General features: G+C 40.7%; 1 protein-coding gene across 1 annotated transcript; it reads right to left on the reverse strand.

The window, feature by feature from the left end:
* Window positions 1–17,325: 17,325 nt before the first annotated feature.
* Window positions 17,326–19,473, reverse strand: LOC149799746 (uncharacterized). The gene is made up of 3 exons (XM_089958266.1): window positions 19,222–19,473; window positions 18,472–18,972; window positions 17,326–18,138 (listed from the first exon to the last, which is right to left on the reverse strand). Exons 1-3 carry the CDS (start codon window positions 19,471–19,473, stop codon window positions 17,326–17,328), a joined length of 1,566 nt encoding a protein of 521 aa, XP_089814392.1.
* Between the last annotated feature and the right edge of the window lie 2,470 nt (window positions 19,474–21,943).

The raw sequence follows: 21,943 nt of genomic DNA on the forward strand, positions 1-21,943 counted from the left end.
TGACCAAATGTTGACCACTAAAATAATAGCCTGGAGGAATGGTCAAGACATAGGTAGTCCACTTGTGACTTTTGATGCCTATGTTTTTTAATATTATTTTTCCCATGGGTATCCAAGTACTGTTGCATTTGTTCGTCATAAACTTCCACCTCAAAAAAATTTTGATTGGGAAGGACATTGAGGACTTGGGTCGGGTGAATGATTTCTAACAAAGCCACTTTCCAATGGGCTTCGTGATCTAATGGGATGGCCTGAGGTAATTTGGCCGTGTAACAGCACAACGTGTTCTTGGGAAACACCTCCATGGAACTGTCACTAGGTAAGGTTAAGTAAAACTGGTTTTGGTGGCCCATAATTCCAGAGTTCTGTGGTTGTCCGAGGGGTTAATGGACGTCAGAGGCGTGTCTCCGCCCAAAATGGGGTTGTTGTTGCTAGAGTGGTGACTGGCACTGGCACTGGACACAAGGTTCCCGTTGTTCCCGTTCGAGAAGAATTTCAGAGAGGGATTGGTAAGCAGGTAACCGATGCAGCTACTCAATAAAATGATCCACAATTGTTTGTCTCCTTGTTGTAAACTCAAATTGGCAATGGCTGCCCCAATGACAAAATACACCAGGAAGATTTGGCAGAAAAAGACGATTTGCGTTTTAGGCACACGTTCTCCACACCACACCCACAAGGGTTGTTTCTGTAAATCTTGCAGAGAAGAACTGGGTGAAGAAGTGGTCGCCGTAGCTGCATCTGTGTGAAAGGGCATGATGGTCACTTCTTTTTATAGTCGATGACTTGTGAAGCGTCGATCCAAGAATCAAAACTCAGTGGGTATCCTGTCCAACGTACTTTGACTTCTTTGACACGTCGTTTGCCCACTTTACGGGTTCTGCGTTCGAGAATGCTTTCGATGTCGTACACGTCGTCTTCTTTGTTGGTGACACGTTGTAACTCGGGCAAACAAAACGGTCCTTTGAGCACTTCTCCGTTCATGTCTTCCAGTTTATAGACCTCAGGATCACGACCATGCACCCGTCCAGTGACACGAAACAATTCGGTAGTCCAGTTAGGTAAGTAACCTTTGTCGAAAGTGCATTTGGTTTTGCCAATGCGCACCCAATCTCCTACGGCCAACACTCCACTTTTCTTGGGGACAGCCCTCGTCGGGGACGTACCAAACAGGCGCTCAAACACCAGCACTTCTTTGTCGGGAGTCACCTCTTGTGGGGCACGTCCAATGCTTCCATGGTAAGATTGGTTGTACGCTTGCACCAGGTGCGGTAAGATGTCGATGTACTTCAGAGTGTGGTGATGCGCAAAATATTTCCACATGCATTCTTTCAAAGCGCGTTGAAAACGTTCCGCGATGCTGGCTTTGGTTTCAGGATTCTCGGTGGTAAAAAAATGAATGTCACGTTTTGTGTGTGTGTGTGTGTGTGTGTGTGTGTGTGTGTGTGTGTGTGTGTTAATAAATCACCCACTCTTCGGTGATGCTATTTTGGGTGGGACGAAAGGTTGGTTTGGAAATGGATGTACATGTCCGATGGGCTACGGGAGTAGAAGTCGAAGGTAGTGGTGGTGGTGGCAATGGAATGGCTTTGGTCTTCTTTTCTTTTTTCACTTCTGGTTTCCCTTCTTTCTTTTTCACTTCTGTCGAAGGAGGAGTGGACATCATCTTTTTAACCCAAGCCTTCATTTCTTCTCGTTGGGGTGTAGGGGACGGGGTCAACAAGGATGCTGCAATCTTACTAGATATGGGAGCTGCTGACGGTGTTTGAAACAGTTCTCGTATCTCCTTCCTCAGACCTTCGTGGGGTAGCATCTCTGGTGACCCACAGGGATGCTAGTAGTGGTGGTGGCAGTGGTGATGGTGTGGGGGATGGACTTTTCATCAAGGTCTTAAAATGTTTCAGAGTGGGAAGAGCTGTTTCGTCTAAAGATTTTTGGTGAAAATGTTGCAGTCGTTGCAAGAGTTGACCGTACTTTTGCGATTTTTCTGTTTCGGACAAATCTTGGCGATCCATCAAGGACTGCAGTTCGTGTTGTAATTGGGACATCTCGTTCAAATTGGGATTGGGAGGTAAATGCGGGGTGCGTTGTTCTTGCCAACAATGGTATTCCATCCATCGTTTGTAAGGCACTAAAGCTAGTTTTCGTCCTTCCATGGGATGTCAAGGGTCGATTATGAGATCTTAGGACTCCAGAGCTCCCATCAGTCCTTCCAACACGGTTCCCAAGACTCCTTTCAGTAATGGGCCTAGCAAGAGGGGTAAAATTCCTCCACGTTGGACCAACATCTTCTTCTTTTGTCCGATGGGGATTTTCTTTTGAACCATTTGGCGCAGAGCGTGACGATGTTTGCCTAAGCATTGTTTCTGGTGTTTGGACAAAGGGATCGTGCCTTTCAACACGTTCAAACAACATTTACACACGGTGTCGATGACCTCTTTGGAGGCTGTTTGAATGAGTTTTTTTCGTAGGGGTGGAGAAGCTTTGGACAGGACAGATAACATGTCCCCATGTTTGACTAAACGTGGAGGCAGTCCTTTCCTTTTCTTTCCTTGGGGATTAGAAGAGGAATGTTTTCTGGAGGGGGACATCGTCGCTTGTGGGTTCCGTGATATTCACCAAACAGACACTAACGTCGATGACTTAACAAACGCCCTTTTATCTTTTGGGGGGACTATCGCTTTGTCATAAAGGTGACAACATTTTTTCGAAAATCGCCAAGGAATCCTCCCTTTTGTTGACGCCTCTTTTTCTTGGAACGACTGTGTTTTTTCTTAGGGTAACGTCGATGCTTGGTTAAACGCTTTGTCGGATGACGAGTCTGCCTTTGTCTCTTTCTTTTTTGACTTCTTGGAGGTGACATCTTTTGGAAGTTCACTGATACCCCTACTTGGTCGCAGGCCTTTTTTATACTGGAACGCGTCGCCACTGATTGTCTTTACGGCGTATCAACTTGAGGACAGGCATGACACGTCGTGTAGGGGTACGCAACGGACTAAATCGAGCCAGTTCTTGCTTGGACAAATCCAGTAAACTTTGTAACATGCCCGATCTCTCTTGGACTTTGATTTTGGGAGCAGGTACTTTGTGAGCCTCGGCCACTGTCGCTAAATGGGAGGGTCCTGCCACTGGGGAAGTTCTTGGGGTCATTAACGGAGAAGTTCTTGGTGTGATCAACGTCTCCAAGTACTTTTCAGTTCTTGGTGTCATCAACGGAGAAGTGACTGAACCTGAGGCTACCGGAGACGCAGTCACCGCCGTGGCAGGTCGTGCTTTGCGAGTGTAAGGTTGCGTCCTGGCCGAGGTGCCTCTCTTGCGACTAGTCTTCTGGTAGCTTTTCTTTTTCTGGGGACTTTTTCTCTGTTTCTTTTTCTGGGGGCTTTTCTTTTTCCGGGGTGGTGTCTGGTAAGAGGAGGGTCCCGCCACTGGAGAGGTTCTTGGAGACACGGGTCTCTTTGGGGACCTGGTCTTTTTCTTCTTCTTCTTGGAGCTTCGTTTGACTTTTTTTTTTCTTGGGGAGAACTTTGGAAGCATTAGGATCCCACCTTAAGAGAGAGCGAATGATGACCCCTCCTAGAGTACCGCTCCCTCCAGGTTTCAAAATGATTTGTTTTTTGGTTTGAGTGTCGATGCGGGGATCGGCCAGTTGGGTCAAGGCGACTATGTTTCGATCGAAAAAGCGTTTGGTTTGATGAGGAATCTGAATGAGCCCTTGCAATAATTGACGTGCTGTCACCGTGAACCATCGTAAGACTTCTTTGAGACTAGCTTCTAAGACACGAGCTCGTGTTTGTGGATTTTTTTCTCGACTGATGCCATACAAGGCACGAATCAATTTGACGGGAAGATGTGATTGAAGGGACGTCATGTTCAAACTGTGCGAGACAGACGAAAATTGTCTGAGGTTTTTATAGATTTTTTGGAGTGAAGTTAAGTCGAGGACGGAGACGTGTACAGGACAGGCCCTCCGTCTTGGCACCAGTGGTGAAACAATTGGGTACGAAATCGCAAATCCTCGGGGGTCGTAGGTTTCAAATCGACGAGTAAATAGGCGTGTGGAATGTGAGTGGCATCGTCGTACGCCTGAGTCAGCTAAGGCGTTCCTAACTGTTTGGATAAGACTTGGACTTGCGATTTATCTCGAGGGCTTTTAAACAAGACCACGTAATGCGCATTGAGACTGATGGTGCGATGGGCTTTACTTTGTTGAAACAAATTTTGAGTGATGTAAACGACACTGGCATTATGGTGATGCCCTTTGCGCGTGAACCACAGTTTAATTTCTTCTTCGTCTTCTCCTAACATGTCGTCGAAAATGACCAAATGGGTTTGACGGGAGTCAGAGACGATGCCATCGTCTTCTTTAGGAATGCCTTCCACAACACGATGCAATCGCCTTGACTTTCTCGCAAGAGGCTGTACGCCGATTGCCACTCTTTGTAACACCACACGATGCGTTGGGGTGGACGATCGATCAAATGATGTTTATGTTCGATCAAACATTTGACGAATTCGGTTTTGCCTGAACCGCTAGGTCCAGCAATGAACATGTTAAAAGGATGGCGAAGATACAAAGCCTCCCAACTGGCACGATCTAAGCGTTCGTCGATGACTTTGACAGTAGAGGAAGAGGGAGCAGAGACAGCAGAAGTAGCCATAGTGTTTGGAATGTCACTTGTGACACGAAAACAAACAAGTCAAGAGTTTATATACTTTTTTCAGGACACGTTTATTGAATGTTTTAAACATTAATACGAAAGACAAAAATACATAAAAGCCAAAGGCTTAAGTACAACGATAAAAGGCACATCGAAATTATCAACGTGCAATAGAAACAAGTGCCTGTACAATATGTTTTCGGTAAGGTTCTGACCAGTTCTATAGTGGGTAATGTCACACAAGTGTCCTCCCGAAAGGGTCTTTCAGGAATGTCCACGACAGTCCTGTCCTGGGTGACGAGTTCTTCTTCTGGCACTGTCACTAACACAGGTTGAAAAGTAACTTTTTTCCTTGAACAACTCTCGTGCATACTGGGCCACATCTTGGGTCCAAGCCTCAAAATCCCATTCTTTCCAGACACGGACATCTGTCCAATGGGGGTGTAAGTCACAAGCTACACACACATCGTCATACACGTCTTGGGTAGCTAAAAGTTGACGAATCTTTTTTTCCCGTAGAGGTCGAGAAGTATCCAGATGAAAACGCAAGGCTTTGAGCAAAAAGAGCCTTTCGTGACCATTTAAGGCCATTTGGTGGTAAGTACTGATCGTAAAGAGTCCACAAGGAATCGGTTGGTAAACGAAATCCCAGAAAACAAGTCACTAAGACACACACCACTTGTTGACCCAAATTGAATGGATACAGCTCTTGTAATAATTGATGGTAATGATCCACGGTTTGAATATGGTCATTGAGTTCCTTCCACGGAATCTGTTCAATCATATGTGATAAAAGTCGTGGCATGGCAGCCTGTTTTTATACTCTCTTTGTTTCGGAAACAATACACGTGCTTTCTACCCAGAGATCTTCGTTCTTCAGTGGGGAATCTAAACCTTGCATACTGTAACCTAAACGTCAGAGTTTGTTTAAAAGTTTCCTCTTCCACTAAGTAGATTCCACGTAAAATATGTTGGTAATCCTTTAACTCGTCTTCCTCAATGCGTTGCACTAGGTGAATCTCGAAGTAACCAAAATTATGAACATTTCGTTCATTCACTAACTCAAAGTATTGAACAAGGTCTGACCATTGAAACAATTTCTGACGAATCAGTTCGTTTATACCATTCAGGTACCAGTGGTTAAAGATCTGGTGACGTAACGGATGCAACTTTTCTTTACGTTTGACTTGTATTTTGACCAGCTCTCGGTAAATGCGTTCTCTCAACTCCACAGGCAAAGGACGAATGTTCTCTTGTAAAGTATCCATGAATAGGTTATACTAAATCCTCTTTTGTCTGACACAAGAAATGTACCGTTTGCACAGACATGATTTTACTTCAGTGTCAAATTTAAATCGTTTAGTCACTAATTTACACATTACAATTCGTTCAGAAGTTTCCTCGTTCACTAAGTTGACATTGTGTAAAAGATGTTGGCAATTCCTTAACTCTTCCTCTGGAGTTCGATGCAGTAAGTTTACAATGTAGTAGATAGAATCATCAATAGCAAACCAATCTTTTTAAAAACCAGGGGGTCGTTGATCAATGTCTGTCCAATAGAACACTTTCAACTGAATCAGTCCTTGCATAGCATTCAGGTACCAGTGATTTAAAAATTGGTGACGTAACGGATGCAATTGTTCTTTACGTTTCACTTGTATTTTGACCAGCTCTCCGTAAATCCTTTCTCTCAACTCCACAGGCAAAGTACGAATGTTCTTTGTAAAGTATCCATAAACAGGTTATGGTAAGTTACTTCAATGTCTCGGTCCCACTAAGGGTAAGTAATGACAATTCGGTGACCATCGAGCATGTTCCAGGTAGGCCGAATCTTGTGGTTCCCAGTGGTGAAGTGACACATCGCAACTGAAGCACTTGACTTTATCTCCTTCGCCCAAGTAGAAAAATCCGGCTCTGGCTAATTCTTCGGGGGTCGGGCCTCCCAGATACTTAGGCCATTTTCCTTTGAACGATTGAAGACGATTTTCAAAGTCGCAGTATTCCGACAAACGCACAGGGAACGAATATTCGTTTTTCACATCTTCGTTTCGATGAGGGTTGGGTGACATGGACAGGAGTTTTCTCAGAGCTGGATGACATCCGTAGGGGGGGTAGACGTGAAGGTGAACATTCACCTTTAAAACGAAACCCAGTAAAGTGTCCAAGAAGACGAGTGGATTCGCTTTCGCATCCCTCAGGTTTGGCACGCACAGCATCACTTTCCATGATAGGGGTAGTGAAAACAAAGTTCCCATGATGCTTTACGGCATCGCTAAGGTCACAGCGTACAGCATCGTTCCCATCTCAAGGCTCACAATCGCATTCTACTTCAGAAGCCCCACACTTGAATTGTGCCTGTCTGAACTTGTTTTGTGTTTCTCTGAAAGTATTCATCTTGTTCGCTTGGTCTTAGTAGTCACAATGAACTATCGATCTTGACCATAGCCTCTTTTTTATACTAGTCGCAATGCAGTCTCAAGCTTGTACATCGTTCCCTTTTTATGTCTTGTTTTGGAAGGTACCGTCTCTAAGGTGCCGTCATCATTGTACCGTAGTGTAATGGGCGGAAAGGCCATAGAAAGGTAAGGGCAGTGCGGAGACCATCGAGTATGTTCCAGAATAGCTGAATCTTTATAGATGCATAGACCCATTCGTAATATCAGGCCACAACTGAAACACTGTACTTCGTATCCCAATCCAGTCACAGACAAATCCTGTTCTAGCTAAAACATTTGAAGTAGGTAATCCTTTCCTATCCGTAGGCCATTTTTGAAACGTGTCCAATCGACGGGCACAATCACAATAGTCAGGCAAGAAGACCGGAAAAGGGTGGGGTTTGAACTTGGAGTTCTCATTGGGTTTCTCACTCGATTCTTGCTGTGGCGAAGTCATACTTCTGGTGAGTGGCTATCCTCTTACAACCTATATTTTATACCAACGTGTCCATTCGGCAAAGTAAAGTGGTTGGGAAGTCGTACTCGCTTCTGGTACACGATATGATAGACTTTTTCCAAGGGTCGACTGACGATGTGGTGAGTGGGTAAACGTACAATCTTGTTGTGTTGATAGGTGGTCACTTTAAAGTGTTGATCTTTTCCAGAGTGTAAGGCGTCTTTCAATACGCCAAAGGTGACCACTCGACTGGTACGATAATTCAGAGTCAATCCTTTCACTTTACACTTCGTGTGCACTTCTCCTTGTTTGTCCCGGTATTTGTAGCCGTAATTTTTAGGACCGCCACTGGCGAAACTTAGAATCTTGTTGTCGAGGTGCTCGTCTGTCCAGGCTCCTAAACGGTCTCCTTCGATGTCAGGGTGCTGTTGACTCGGGTGATGGATGTAAATGCAACTGTCCGTGTCAAGTACAGGACACGTTCCCCTAACAGGTCTAAAGCTTCGTACAATTTTAAGCGAGCATGAGCTGTCACGTAAGCCGCAATGATGACATTTCCAAAGGGGTCGTCTTGTACAAAGTCCAGATCTTCTTCGTAATTGACCAAGATCAAATTCTCGCGAACGACGTTCACGTGTTTCATGAATTTGGTTTTGTCGTGAATCATCTGAAAGTAGCGGGAAGGTTGGGTCAAATATTCCGTCTTGGGTAAACACGGTCGTTGTGCCATTTTGCCCAACAAGCAATTTAACATCACTTTGGAAAACGATCGCCAGCCTTCGTTTTTCTCGATGTGATCTAAAGTGATGCCTTCTTGTGCCCAGTATTTCTCTTTGAATGTCTTTTGGTCTTCATGAGTGTGACAACAGGACGGATAGCCGCTGGCTTCTTGTTTCAGTTTCAAAAAGGCATCCACGTAGTCTGCGAAAATGCCTTTCTGCGTAGGGTCACACTTGTGGTATTGTTGTGTCTTTGGAAAGTGACAAATTTCGTACACTTCTAACAGTTGGTATCCCATGTCCAGAGCTTTGAACAATTCTACGCTGACCCAGGTTCCCGTCAAGACCTTTTCTACCTGGGTGTGCTGACAAGTCTGGTCTTGGTTGCACGTTTCGGCACAAGTACGGCACAAAGGAAACATCAGTTTGCCTTGGCAATGGTGAGGTAAGGCGGGATGGTACAAGGCCGTGGGAGGAAAAACTTTACACTTGATCAGACTTTCGTATTGTCGAATGTTTTTCAGGTCGATGTGTTCCGTCAACAATTGTGGGTGCCCTGCAGGAAAGCGACAATATTTGCAGACGTAGGGATACAGCGAACACACGTCCAAGTATATCATTTCTTCTCCTTTGTCTTCGTCCGCTTGGTACAGCAAACAGGTGGCATTGGTCCTTCCTCCGTACAAACTATCCCTCGGGTTCAGCGGGTCCATGAACTGGTAACTTTCTACGAGACGTTTAAACTCGGGATCGGTTTTCAAACGGTGATCGTATTCGTGTTCCCACAGTTCCACCACTTGGTATCCTTCCTGTTCTAACTTTAGACGTCGCTGACAAGTGGCCTGGTACAAGTATTCCATGGTTCGTTGTAAAAACTGATTTTTAGTCCACGGTCAGGGTAACAGACGGGACATCCGTGAAATAAGCAAACGTTAAACTCGTACAAAATCTTTGGGTTTTCTAAGTCCCAGCCATCGACCGAATGCGTTCCGATGGTCTTTTCACCCCCTCCGTTGCGGGCATGCTGAATCCATTTGTCTTCCTTGTCGCACAAGTAATGTAACCAGCGTAGGGCTTTGACCGAGTATTGACGTTTGACATAGTTGGTCGTTTGAGGACTGATGACAGCCACGGTGTTTTCATGCATGAATCATTGGCGGTACACTAAGGAACACTGTTTGGCAATGGTGCAAGCTTCTTTCAAAGGATCGACCCCTCCGTGTTCCATGAACAGTTCTCGAAATATTCAACAGCAACGCCGTAAAATGTCCACGTCGGAACGACAATACTTTAGCATTTCTTCCTGAAAGTCGAAAGGGTCTGAGGCGTGAGCCTGGTACCAAGCGTAGAAAGCTTCTCGTTGTTCGGTATGCATGTTGTCGGGGTCGTAGTCTTTAGCCTCAGGCAAATGGGGTAGAACGGTGTGTTGATTGACTTCCGTATTGAAAAAGTGTGGAAAATACCCTTTAGCCATTTCTGTCATTCCAAACGTTTTAGGCATTCGACTCAAAGGCATGGCCAAATAGCTCATCGAATCTTTAAACTGCACTTGTCCAACTTGCATGAAAATGATTTTGGCTCCGTTCAAAGTGACTTTAGGACGTTCGGTACCATGTTCCGTATAGTACCTCAAAAGAAACGTTCGATGTCCTCTTGGCTCCATGTTTTGTCGATGGGGTCTAAGACCCATCGGGCGAAATCGGCTAGTGTGTTCGGTCCCCAAAAGATTTGTTCACGCCCTCCAGGAATCTTACTGCAGTGAGGGCAATGACTGAAAATAGGTTCTTGAATGCACTTCTCGCGCGCTCGATGAGCCACGCAGAAATTAAGAATGTGAATACCGGTCTCTTGCATGCATTCGAAATCGAAAAAGATGAAATTGCCTTTTTTATTCTTGTGACCGTCCTCTTTCTCTGGTTGGGGTTGGTATTTTTGCACGTAGCATTGGTGTTCCAAGTCCACGATGTGGTGACAAATGTGACATTTTTTCTTTCCTCGACATACGTTTGCCTTGGCATTATTGGTAAGTATGTCTTGTCCACACGTAGGGCACAATCTCAGCAGTTGACAAGTACATTTCTGCTGTGAACCTTGCGTCTTCAGATGTTGTTGGTAACAGGCACGGCTGACAAACGTGCGCAGACAAGCAGGACAATGCACTGGTTCTTGTCCTTCGCTCAAACAGGGTGGAGAGGCCAAACATTCTGAGCATTTCGATCCGCAATGTTTGTGTTGCTCTCGATTGTTATAGCCATAGTCCCATTTCTCACAGTAATAAACATATCCCAGGAATCCAGTGATATTGGTAGTGGTATCGAAATGGTCATCGTGATGATAAAGGTGAATGTATTTTCCATCCTTAAAATCTTGGCCTCGAAACAACAGAGGTCCACGCACTTCTTGAGGGTGCACTTTCAAGGTGTAGCGTGGAGCTAGGACATCTTGCAAGTTTTGCATTTCAGGAATGCCACAGGGTTTGTCTTTGGGCAAGCCGGCTTGTTGTAACAGGAGTTCTGCTTCGTTTCGTTGTTTGGCTTGGTCCGATTGTCGAATAGTTTTCCAGGCTCTTTTCCATTCCGCCGTGTCGTTCTTGTTGACATAGGTTCGTCCCACCACAATGGCTCGGGCTAAACACATCTGGTCTTGAGGGTTGTTAATTAGGAGGAGATTCTTTTTGGTGCTGCGAAGCTCGTCCACCAATAACATCTTTTTGCGTCCAGTCCCTTGAGAAGGAGAGACGTGGGTCATGTCCAGTGTGGCTTTTCCATCGGTGATGTTAAACTGATCATTGGATTGTTGTACGTGTTGAATCTTGTCCATGACTTTGGAAGCGGTCAATTCTGCAGGGCTGCTAAACTCGATCCAAACAGGGGATTTCAAACCGTCGTGTTGTATGGAAAGTCTCAAGCGATCGTCTTCTTTGGGTTGACATTGTTGCTTGAGTGTGGTAAGTAAAGAATCCCACACCCCGGTGATGAACCCTTCTGCTTTCTCCAACGGTACTTCAGACTTGAAATCTTTAAACTTCACCGTGTATTTGTAAGCCGTGGTTCTAAATTTTCTAGAGGAGCGCTTTTCCGTCTCTCGAATGGAATAGTATTTTTCAGGGTTAACTAAGGGTGGTGAACTTTGTTTAGAGGGTTTGGATTCTGGTTCACTCATGTCCTCTTCAAAATCACTGGCATGAATTTGTGCCAAGACTTCAGCTCTGGTACGAGGCGATAGATCACGTTTCTGCCTCTTACTTTCTTCTTTCTTCTCAAATGAATTGGATCGTTTCATCTTGAGTGAAAGACGTCAAATGACTAAAGTTTAAACATCATGGGCTACTTTATAGTCATGACAGACTAGCGTATATAAAGGGTATGTGTCTTGTCCTTTCACTATTCATTTCACTCTCTAACCGAGCACAACGATGGAAGAGACTACCCAAATCGAACGTTTCATCAGAGCTTTGCGTGGGGTCATTAGAAAATTTTCTTCAGACCAGCCTTCGGACTACTCTCTTTCTTTTCGAGATAAAAGTGAAGATACTTGCTATATCTGTCAAAAGAAGGGGCATTGGTCTTCAGAGTGTCCAGACCGTCAAAAAAGCAAAAAAGGGGTTAGAAAAGACAAAAGTCAAGATACCTGTTATCATTGTCAAGAAAAAGGACATTGGTCTCCAGACTGCCCAAAAAAGAAACAAGAGGAGTCAGAAGAAGAGAGGGATTCTTCAGAGAAAGAAGAAGAGGGAGAAGAAGAGGAAGAAAGCAGACAGGTGAAGAAAAAGAAAAACCAGAAGAAAAGAAGAAGGGAAGAAAGTGAGGAGGAAGAAGAGGAAAAGACTGTGACTGTGATGAAATTTAAAAAACAGAGAGAGTAAATAATGAGACAGAAGAAGTCTATAAACATTTTAGAGTGTTTTGTTGTGAATTGGGAATTGAATTGTAAATATTTATAAAAGAATAAATTAATTATAAAAGTAAGTGTCTTTGGCTTTTTGATTTTAAAATAAGAACCTATACTCACGCACTCATACACAAACACGTACTATAGGGGTAAAATGGGTTGGTTTTTTTTGAGTTATTGGCAATTGAAAGTCTATCTCTTTTCGAGAGACGTGGTTAGCCCTGAAAAGGGCCTTTTTGGTGTGGGGGTGAGTTTAAGCAATCAACTTTAACTGCCTTAAGCCTTTGCCACGTCAGAGGCCTACTTCTGATGATGATTTGGTTGAAATCACTAAGGGTGGTATGATAGGCTTAGTCACAGGGCTGGAGTGTTTAGCTCGGGAAGGTCGTATTCTCTTCGGTGGTGATAAAGAAGTCTGATACATTTGTTTCAAACTTCTTAACTCCGCTAAAATGTCCAACAGTACCGTGACGGTTTGACTTTCACCCTCTTGTTTCTTTGCTACTTCTTCTTCTTGTTTTTTCTTACCTCTTCTTCTTGCTGCTGTTGCTGTAGAAGAAAAGCTTGTTCTGCTTCCTTTTGCTGCTGCATAAATTTCTCCAATTCTTCTTTCTGTCTCTGTCTAAAATTCTCCACGTGTGGTAATGAAGGAGACGAAGGTTCTTGAACAAATTTTTGCGAGGTAAGAAAATCCACATAATTTCAATTCACCTCTTCTGAAAGTAAGTCCGGATTCCCTTGGGTAGTCGCAATGGTGTACCCCAATTGATCGTTTTCTGAGTTTCCGTCATGTTGAAAAACTGTCGCATGGATTGACTGCGCAAAGGCGCTAGCGAATCTATATAGACTACGTGACGTCACAGACTGCTCTCTTCGGATTGGATGTGGGCTGACTGAATTTTGTAACGCGTGTTTGGATTGGTCAACGAACTCAATCAGTTTCAATCCTTTCTCTCCTTATAAATAAGTGCAGTTCACTGCAATCATTCACCTGTTACTCGCCGCCTCAGATGTGGACTGACGTACAATCTTCCACGCTTGTGTCTTCGACGATGTTCCGGACGGACATACCCATGTATGTCCGATCCAACTGGACAGTTGTCTATAGGACAGACACGAGTCTATGGATACGTAGGATCTATGTAGAACGTCAAGGATGCCTCAAAAGAGTGTTAATATATGGTCCTACAGTGAGACGCAGCCTAAGGACAAAAAGAAGACCAGTGCGGTGCCCTTTATGTTTATATACCTTAATATTTACATAAACCCAAAGGCCCTTTTCAGGGCCACTCCAATCTCTCGAAAAGAGATAGACTTTCAATTGTCTACCCCTTTTTTATTTTTATTTTTTTATTTTTTGAAAAAATAGAGACCCCTCCCTGTTTCAATTTTCGTATGTTCCATTTCCATAGACCCATCAGTTCGGGACCGTATTAAATAGGGTCCCGACCCTGTTCCATTTTCCCTTGTCGCTCAACAGACCCACAATCTATTCCCATGTTAAATTCCCCTTGAGGCTAGAGTGACCCAAGACTTTTTCCCATGTTAAATTCCCCTTGAGGCTAAAGTGACCCAAGACTTTCCCATGTTAAATTCCCCTTGAGGCTATAGTGACCCATGATTTTTCCCCATGTTAAATTTCCATTGAGGCTAAAGTGACCCAGGGGGTTATGTCTTGCTAATTCCCATTGAGGCTATCTTGCCCCACTTCACTACTAATATTTTTGAAAATCTTCAGCTGAAATGGATATTAGTTTAGTTTTTTTAGATGATTTACGCTGTGGAATGTCTCTTGGGAATTTAAAAATATGGGTCAAAGTTTTTTTTTTTCCAAATACACATTGCATTTCTAATCATGCCTACACTTTTAACATCATTCCCTGCTTCTTACTTTGCTGGATTGTAGAAATATCAGCAAAGTACGTGCTCTCTCTCTCTCTCTCTCTCTCTCTCTCTCTCTCTCTCTCTCGTCCAATGTCACCTTCTAAATCAGCTTCATCTGAAAATTCAAAGTCAAACATACTGTCTAAAATATTGTTATTAACAAATATACCGTGAAAATAAACTGTTCATCGCTACTAGAGGTATTCTTCCATTGTCCTTAGCTGTAAATTTAACCCAGTATGTCTTCATTTCCTGGATTGCTCTAGTGGCCTAAAGGTTTGAGCGTCTTCCTCGGATGCGGAAGTTCGCGGATGAAAACCCCGACTGAGGCATGACAAAGACATAAAAATAGTACAAACAGCTGCCTGACTAGGCGCTCGGCATTAAGAGCTTCATCTGAAAATTCAAAGTCAAACATAAGACTGATCGGCCTGGTGTCACAATAATGTGACTGGGTGGGACTTCGTGTTGCATGCATGCGGCATGATGCCACAGTGCAAAATATCACTATAAACTGCCACACTGCAGACATCGTAGCGATATGACTGAAAAATTGTTAAAGCTACGTTAAAATCCAAATCATAGCCCACACACACACACACACACACACTTCATTTCTTGAAACACGAAACACGCCACGTTTTGCATAATTATAAATAATAATAATAATAATAATAATAATAATAATAATAATAATAATAATAATAATAATGTGATGTGATGTGTGATGTGATGTGATTTTGATTTTTAACGTAACTTTTTAAAAAAATTCAGTCATATCGCTACGATGTCTGCAACGTGGCAGTTTATAGTGATGTTTAGCACTGGGGCATCATGCCGCAGACATGTAGCATGATGTCCCACCCAGTCACATTATCCTGACACCAGGCCGACCAGTCATAACACTAACCTCTTAATGCTGAACCCCAAGCGAGGCAGCTGTTAGTACCATTTTTTAAGTCTCTGGTATGACTCTGGTATGACTCGAACCCACGACCTCCCGCATCCGAGGCGGACGCTCTAACCACTAGGCCACCGGAGCGGTAATATTAATAATAATAATAATAATAATAACAATAACAGATCATTCCTGATATTTTATAAGAGGACTAATATTGAATGTTTCATGTTGCAAAAATAGTTCCAGGCTGGGTGTGCAGTTAAGAAATTTTAGGTTTGCAATGTGCGATATGGAATTACAGATTCAACATCTGTATGGAACATCAAGTCAGCCATGTCAAATTAAAGACGTATGCAATAAAAGTAAATATAGAACAACTTTTTTCACAAGGGGACGCAATTCTTACAGTATTGGTCAAAAATGAAAAAGTTTAATTATTTTAAAATCATTGTGCAAAAGACAGGTTAGAATGTTTAAGCAGAAAAGACCAATCAAAGCAACGGCTACATGTATACACGTAATATCTATTTGTAATTTATAAGAAAATACGTTATACCGGTTAAAATTTAAGATGCCACTTTAAAATACGGTCTTGTTCATCTTCTGTTTCAAATATGACAATGTTGGACACAGCTATTCTCATTAAATAAGTAAACCTAGACAGTTGTTTTCAACAGTTTATATAGTGAAGATTGATGCAAACAACAGAATTTCACACTGTATTGGTTCTTTATTTATTATATTTATTTATTGCCATCACCCAAACTAATTTTTTCTTCACAAATGTAGAGTAGGGATATAATACTAATTATAATAATAATAATGTGCACATAGTACATCGCCTAATCTTTAGAAGATCTAAGCTCATTACGATATTAGACAACACATAAAATCTTATACAACGACAAAATTACAAGAACTAACACTATGAAAAATAAATAACATGTTGACAATAATTAAGTAAGTAAACATTATTAGGTCTCTTAAGTCTCTTCTTGTAGTTGAAATAGGTGAGTTTTAATGGTACCATTGAATAAGATCACTGTGTCATTGTGTTTAAGATCTCTCAGCAATTTGTCCCACGTAGCTGGGCCAGATAGACCCATTTCCGCAATATCTTTATGAAAAGAAATATTTTTATCTCATAAATTTCAACGGTTAATATTGTAAAATATTTTCATGAAAATTTAATGTCCAAAGTGTACATGTATGCGATAAAAAACCCAAATATTTGATGATACAATTATTCAAAAGTTGATGTATATTAAGCATAATTTCTTTTATATCAAGAATTTGATTTCAATACGATGTTTATATTGTAATATGTTTAAAAAGTCATTATTTCATGTGAGAAGGTACAGAAGCCCATTAGAATAGCTAAGAGTAATTTACGTAATTTTCTTTTCTCCTATTCCTGTCCTGATGGTTAAACATTTGATTCAGCAATATCATTCATTATCAAACTGGACTAAATTGGAACGACTAGGACCAGACAAGAGTGTTGCTGAATTTAAGTACCTGCTGACATCTAAAAAATTATTTAAAGAAAAGGATCAACATTTTGTATAACACTTTTTTAAAGAGAAAGGAAGAATACTATAAACATTTTCAGCGCTTGAAAGATGGTGTTTAGAACACTATATATGGAAAATTCATAACATGCATTGACTTATTATATAAGGCAATAAACTTTAATTTATTAGATAAAATTGATATCATAATTACATTTTTGATACAAAGAAATAAATTTGTAATGCAAAGAATTTAATACATAATACTATAATCAGATTTTTTAGATCATGAAATCAATTTTTGTACATCAAATAGAGAATACTGGTCAAATAGTTAACCAGTACCTCATTCATTCATGTGTCACAATTCAAGCAGTATTCATTTCAAACATGAATTAATGATGACTGTCTGCATCATATTATTCATAACTTGAATTGCTAATTGTTCACTTTCTGTCATAAAATTTGAATCATATCTATATTATACAATACTACTTATTACATAAAATGAGTGTCATATTGCATACAACTAATAACGAAATCAAACTGGTCAGAACGCATAAGACCACCCACTGACAATGTCACGTGTACTTCTTTCATAACGTTTGTACTTTGCGTTCCATGAACCCTCTTGAACAGAAGTTCCAAGCAGAAATTTGTTGCGTTGCAGTAAAGACAAAGTTTCATACAAAACTTCTTCCTGACAGTCTTCAATAAATTGGTAACCAGTTCACATTCTTCCATAAATATGAAGTATAGATTTAACGTTGTTTTTTTTTTTTCTTAATACTTTAAGAGATAATATGGTTTCCATATTGTACAATACTACTTATGAAATAAAATGTATTGTCATATTGCACAACACTGTTCTAGGATGAAATGTCACATCTGCCTCCATTACGTATATGCCTTGTGGGAGTAGCATGAATAATCTTGAACAGAATTCCCATATAGCACTTTGCAGCGTTATAATAGGAACAGATTTTCAACGAATGCACGAAGCAAATGAATGCATTGATCAACTGATTCTCCTGCATAAAGGAATAACCAAGAAGATTGAATGCCGTATCTCTGTGTAGAATGTTTGGCTCAATGCTAATCACGTAAATCATGTTGTCGATAGCAACCTGTTTTTGTCTATCTTTTCTTTGTCTGCTGAAGTTCAGGTACTGAAAGAAGTAAAGACACAAATGGGAATCAACCACGCCCCAGTCAAACCAGGAATCATAGTCTATATTTCTAAACTCAGCGGGTACTCCAACTGACCTGAACATTTCCATCCTTAGTGGTTTGGGGGTGATTGAAATTTCTAACGGCAGATAAATTACGCTGAAAGACGTCTCAGTCTGCACCAGCTCCTCAACATTGTACCTCTTTGTGGTGAGCTTTTCTATACTGGATTCAAAGTTATACATCAAACCAGCGGTGCAATGTTTACAAACCACCGTACCCGAATACATGGACCTCATTCGATAGTCACTAATATTTTGAAGACAAGCCTCAGTTAAATAGTGATTCCCAAGTTCCATTCCCAATCCACACAGTTTGAGTCTTACAGAAATAGTATCACTGTTGACACCAAAAGAGAGGCATCCTGATGCCAAAGCCACAAGATAATCTACTTGCTCTCGGGACAGAAAATCTGCATTTTCTTTGCAGATTGTGGCTATATGGAATCCTAACTGCGACCACAGAATCATCATTATATGTTTGAGAGGATACTGCATGGTGTACGGCAAATACTTAGAGGCATACGTGATTCTGTCTAAATAATCAACCAGCTTTGAATACTATTGTGGAATGTACTGAAGTATAAAATACCTACAGTGATTAGCAGCACATATAGTCATTTTGTGATTAATTATTTCCTCAACTTTGATATGTATACTGCAATCGTCAAATCTACTGATCTCATCAGCCATATGCTGCCCCAAATTACAGCATTGTATCCCAAGTAAAAAGGTACAATTGGAAGAAAGAAGATTTCTGAGTATTTGTACTAAGTTATTTCTTACTGGTCCAATAATCTTTCTGTCATAGATATTATTTGTGACAATGAAGTAGTCAGGACAAAACCCCGTTGTTGCCCACTCATATAGCTGTCTGATGCAGAGGGCGAGACATTGCAGAAGATTTTCTTTACTCCATAGTTCATGTGGTGTTCTTTCTCTCATCCAAAACATGCAAACCTTGCAATGGTAGCTTGAAAATGCATCACCTACAACAGGTTCAATATACGTTTTCCTTATCATTTTCAGCAGTATGTAGACTTTCATTGTGGTGTCTTCAAAAGACCTTGTAATTTCTCTCTCAGCTATGGAAAATGATAACTTCCACTCTAGCAGCCACTCAGAGCTGTATGGATGCCCAACAGGTGTGACAAAACATCCATATTCCCTGGCATTCTGTATCTGTATAGGTGTAGGCCATCCATTTAATCTGCGACGCAGGAACCATTCATATCCTTCTTTGGGCCATTGTGAACATCTTAAACCAATTACACTGTCAGTGGAAACCTGCATGAGAACATGATGACAATGATGTGCTGGGCCAGATACAGTACCAAGAGCATGATGCAGTGTGTTTGATAATACAACCCTGTTTTTTGAATCAATATTATGATATCCATCGCGATAGACTGGAACTGGAGTGTAGTTTCATGACATGCTTATACGTTGTAATTTTACAAAGCCTGGATGAGTGTGGTTGTCTTTTATCATCAGGTAATTAATCGTTTCTGGCTGACACTGAGATACGTCAGTTACTATCTTTATGATATTAGATTGATACAGATAGTCTATATCTGACTGAAGTCCTGGTCCAGTGGAACCCTCTCCTCTACTGCCAAACATATACAGTCTCATTTTTCCATCTAGAGCCATGCCTATGCTAAGGAATACCTCATTCTCAATGGCAAACCTAACCTTCCTATCTCGGTCTTCCCCTGAGTAACCGACATTATCCAGAATGTTGGATAATCGCTCTGACACAGAACAGTAGTACTCTTGGTCAGTCATGTCAGTTAAAAGTACGGGATAAAGTCAATATATATCTCGATAACTGAAACAGTCATGGTAATAGCTGTATTTTTGATCTTCATAATCAACATTATCATCATCATCATCATTAACCCACTATCTTGGCACGTTTTTCAGGAAATTATAAACATGGAAGCACAAGAATGAAATAGGCATTTACTCTGTCGTACGTATGTCTCGCCCCCACATCCGAGCTGCAGAGAGAAAAGAAGAACAAATGTATATTAAATCATCCGTGTATTCTACTAGTGCTACTTGAATATTATATTTTATTCCACGCATATAGAAGCCACAATTCAGAAAGATTATTATGCATTCTTATTTGCACTACTATATCTTTGACTACGCGCATGAATTGTATATGGTCTATGTATTCCATATAGTTTTGTATTAACGAAAGACGTTGAACCAAACTGGGATTAGAAGGTAGAAGCTTTGATATTTAAAGAATTATAAGTGTATCTTGAAATGACAGTAGATACAGCATCCCTGTGTGTAAAGTCTCTATGAGAATACTGAAATTATTTATAACAAAAATAGATCAACAGACATAAAAAAGACAGATACGTGATATATCGGTTTGTTATTACTTATTATTACACACGCACACATATATGTATGTGTGTTTGCGTGCGTGTATGAGAAACAATCACACTCAAATCACAGACGCTAGAATCGTTGCTTAGAACTTAAGAATCAGTCAGTCACGTACTCAAATTAAATATAGTACATGCATGACTGACAATTAAATTTGGAGCAACGATACGAGCCCCTGTGACTCAAATTAAACTTGTAGCATGCGAATCACTTTATATCAAATCAAACTAAAACGAATCAACCTTATCTTCACTTTGTCCCATTTTTCTAGACACTAGATCACACACACATGAAATAAATGGATTCAGAAGATAATGAAAGTGGTTTGCAGGACTCACGGTACTAATTATACGGAGGAATTGTGAACCAGTCTAAAAATGGGTGAACAAATAATAGAGTAGTTACGGATTTGGTGGTCCATAATTGGTTATTAATAAAAATTAAAATTTTAGTAAAAATAGCTTTTGAGAGCTAATCCTTTATGTAATTTTAAAAAAAGACAAAATTCTATTGATGCAATTTTAGTATTTTTACAGGCTTGCCATAGGAGTACTCAATAATGAAAGTAGCACCTGATTCATTTGGGGCAGAATTAAATAACATGTGTTTCATGCAAATGTAGATAAACAAAATGCCTCAGCTCATGTGGTGTTCTCCACACATAAGCTTGCACTAAGGTTAGTTGTGCATGGAGAATTATAGGTCTCATCATCAGCACCCAGACATTTTAAGTTATTGAATTTTGAATATGATAGTGTTTCCGTATGTTTACTATATGAGTTGAATTAGTACAGTGAGTCCTGCACTGGCCCAGGACGAAATTAAATTTAGGAACTTGTTTTTCCCCCATGGGAAATAATCCTCAGTGGATAAATTGTTAAAGGTAGACAAGTTTACCTTTCTGAAAACAAATCATTGAGTTAATGTTATGATAAGTACAATTCAGTTTATATGATTTTAGCATATAAATATTTAAAAGAGATTCTCTTATCTTTGTTAACTGTTGGTTTTTCTTATACACGCTTTCAATATGTCGCACTTTGCGTATATAGAAGTAATTTCACTTACTAACTTAACTAACAAATGAGGAATCGGACGGATACAGATTCAGTTACTGATAGGGTTAGAAGGGTACAACAACCGGCTAGGATGGGCTTTACACTGCACAGAAATACCCGGCCCAGCTGGATTTTGGTATAAATATTAGATCTTGAAAGCTGCAATCTCCTCCGTAATAGAACTAATGAATGGCAACAACTGTTGTTGGCAAAATGTTGGCAAAATGTGTGGGTGAGAAAGGGGATTGGCCAAAGCGGACACCATTGGAACGGAAAATGTATGCCTGGTAAAATCCGTGTGTGTGTGTGTGTGTGTGTGTGTGTGTGTGTGTGTTTACCATATTGGATTATTGGAGCAGTAAGAAGTAAGCAAATACTCAGAAATCTTCTCTCTACCATTTGTACGTTTGTGCTTGGGACAAAATGCTGCAATTTAGGACAGTATATGGCAGATGAGATCAGTAGATTTGACGATTGCATTATACCGTTCATTATTGAGGAAATAAATAATCACAAGTTGACTCTATGTGCTGCTAATCACTGTAATTATTTTATACTTCAGTACATTCCACAACACTATTCACACACACACACACATACACACACATATAATATATATATATATATATATATATATATATATATATATATATATATATATATATATATATATATATATATATATACTTAAATTCCTAAACACATCCAAGCTAAAAGAAAAAATATAAAACACCCTAAAAGCATAAAATAAAGAACCCGACCTCACGTAAAAATAAATTTCCACTAGCACCCTT

This window comes from Sinohyriopsis cumingii, chromosome 5, assembly GCF_028554795.1.
Source record: "Sinohyriopsis cumingii isolate HCF-2022 chromosome 5, ASM2855479v2, whole genome shotgun sequence".
Taxonomy (NCBI): Eukaryota; Metazoa; Mollusca; class Bivalvia; order Unionida; family Unionidae; genus Sinohyriopsis; species Sinohyriopsis cumingii.

Coding starts and splice junctions, on each gene's coding strand:
- LOC149799746 (XM_089958266.1), bottom strand. CDS start 19,473: ATGACTGACCAAGAGTACTACTGTTCTGTGTCAGAGCGATTATCCAAC. Junction 18,973..19,221: donor AATCTAATATCATAAAGATA/GTAACTGACGTA, acceptor GTTCTCATGCAG/GTTTCCACTGACAGTGTAAT. Junction 18,139..18,471: donor ACAGAAAGATTATTGGACCA/GTAAGAAATAAC, acceptor CTGTGGTCGCAG/TTAGGATTCCATATAGCCAC.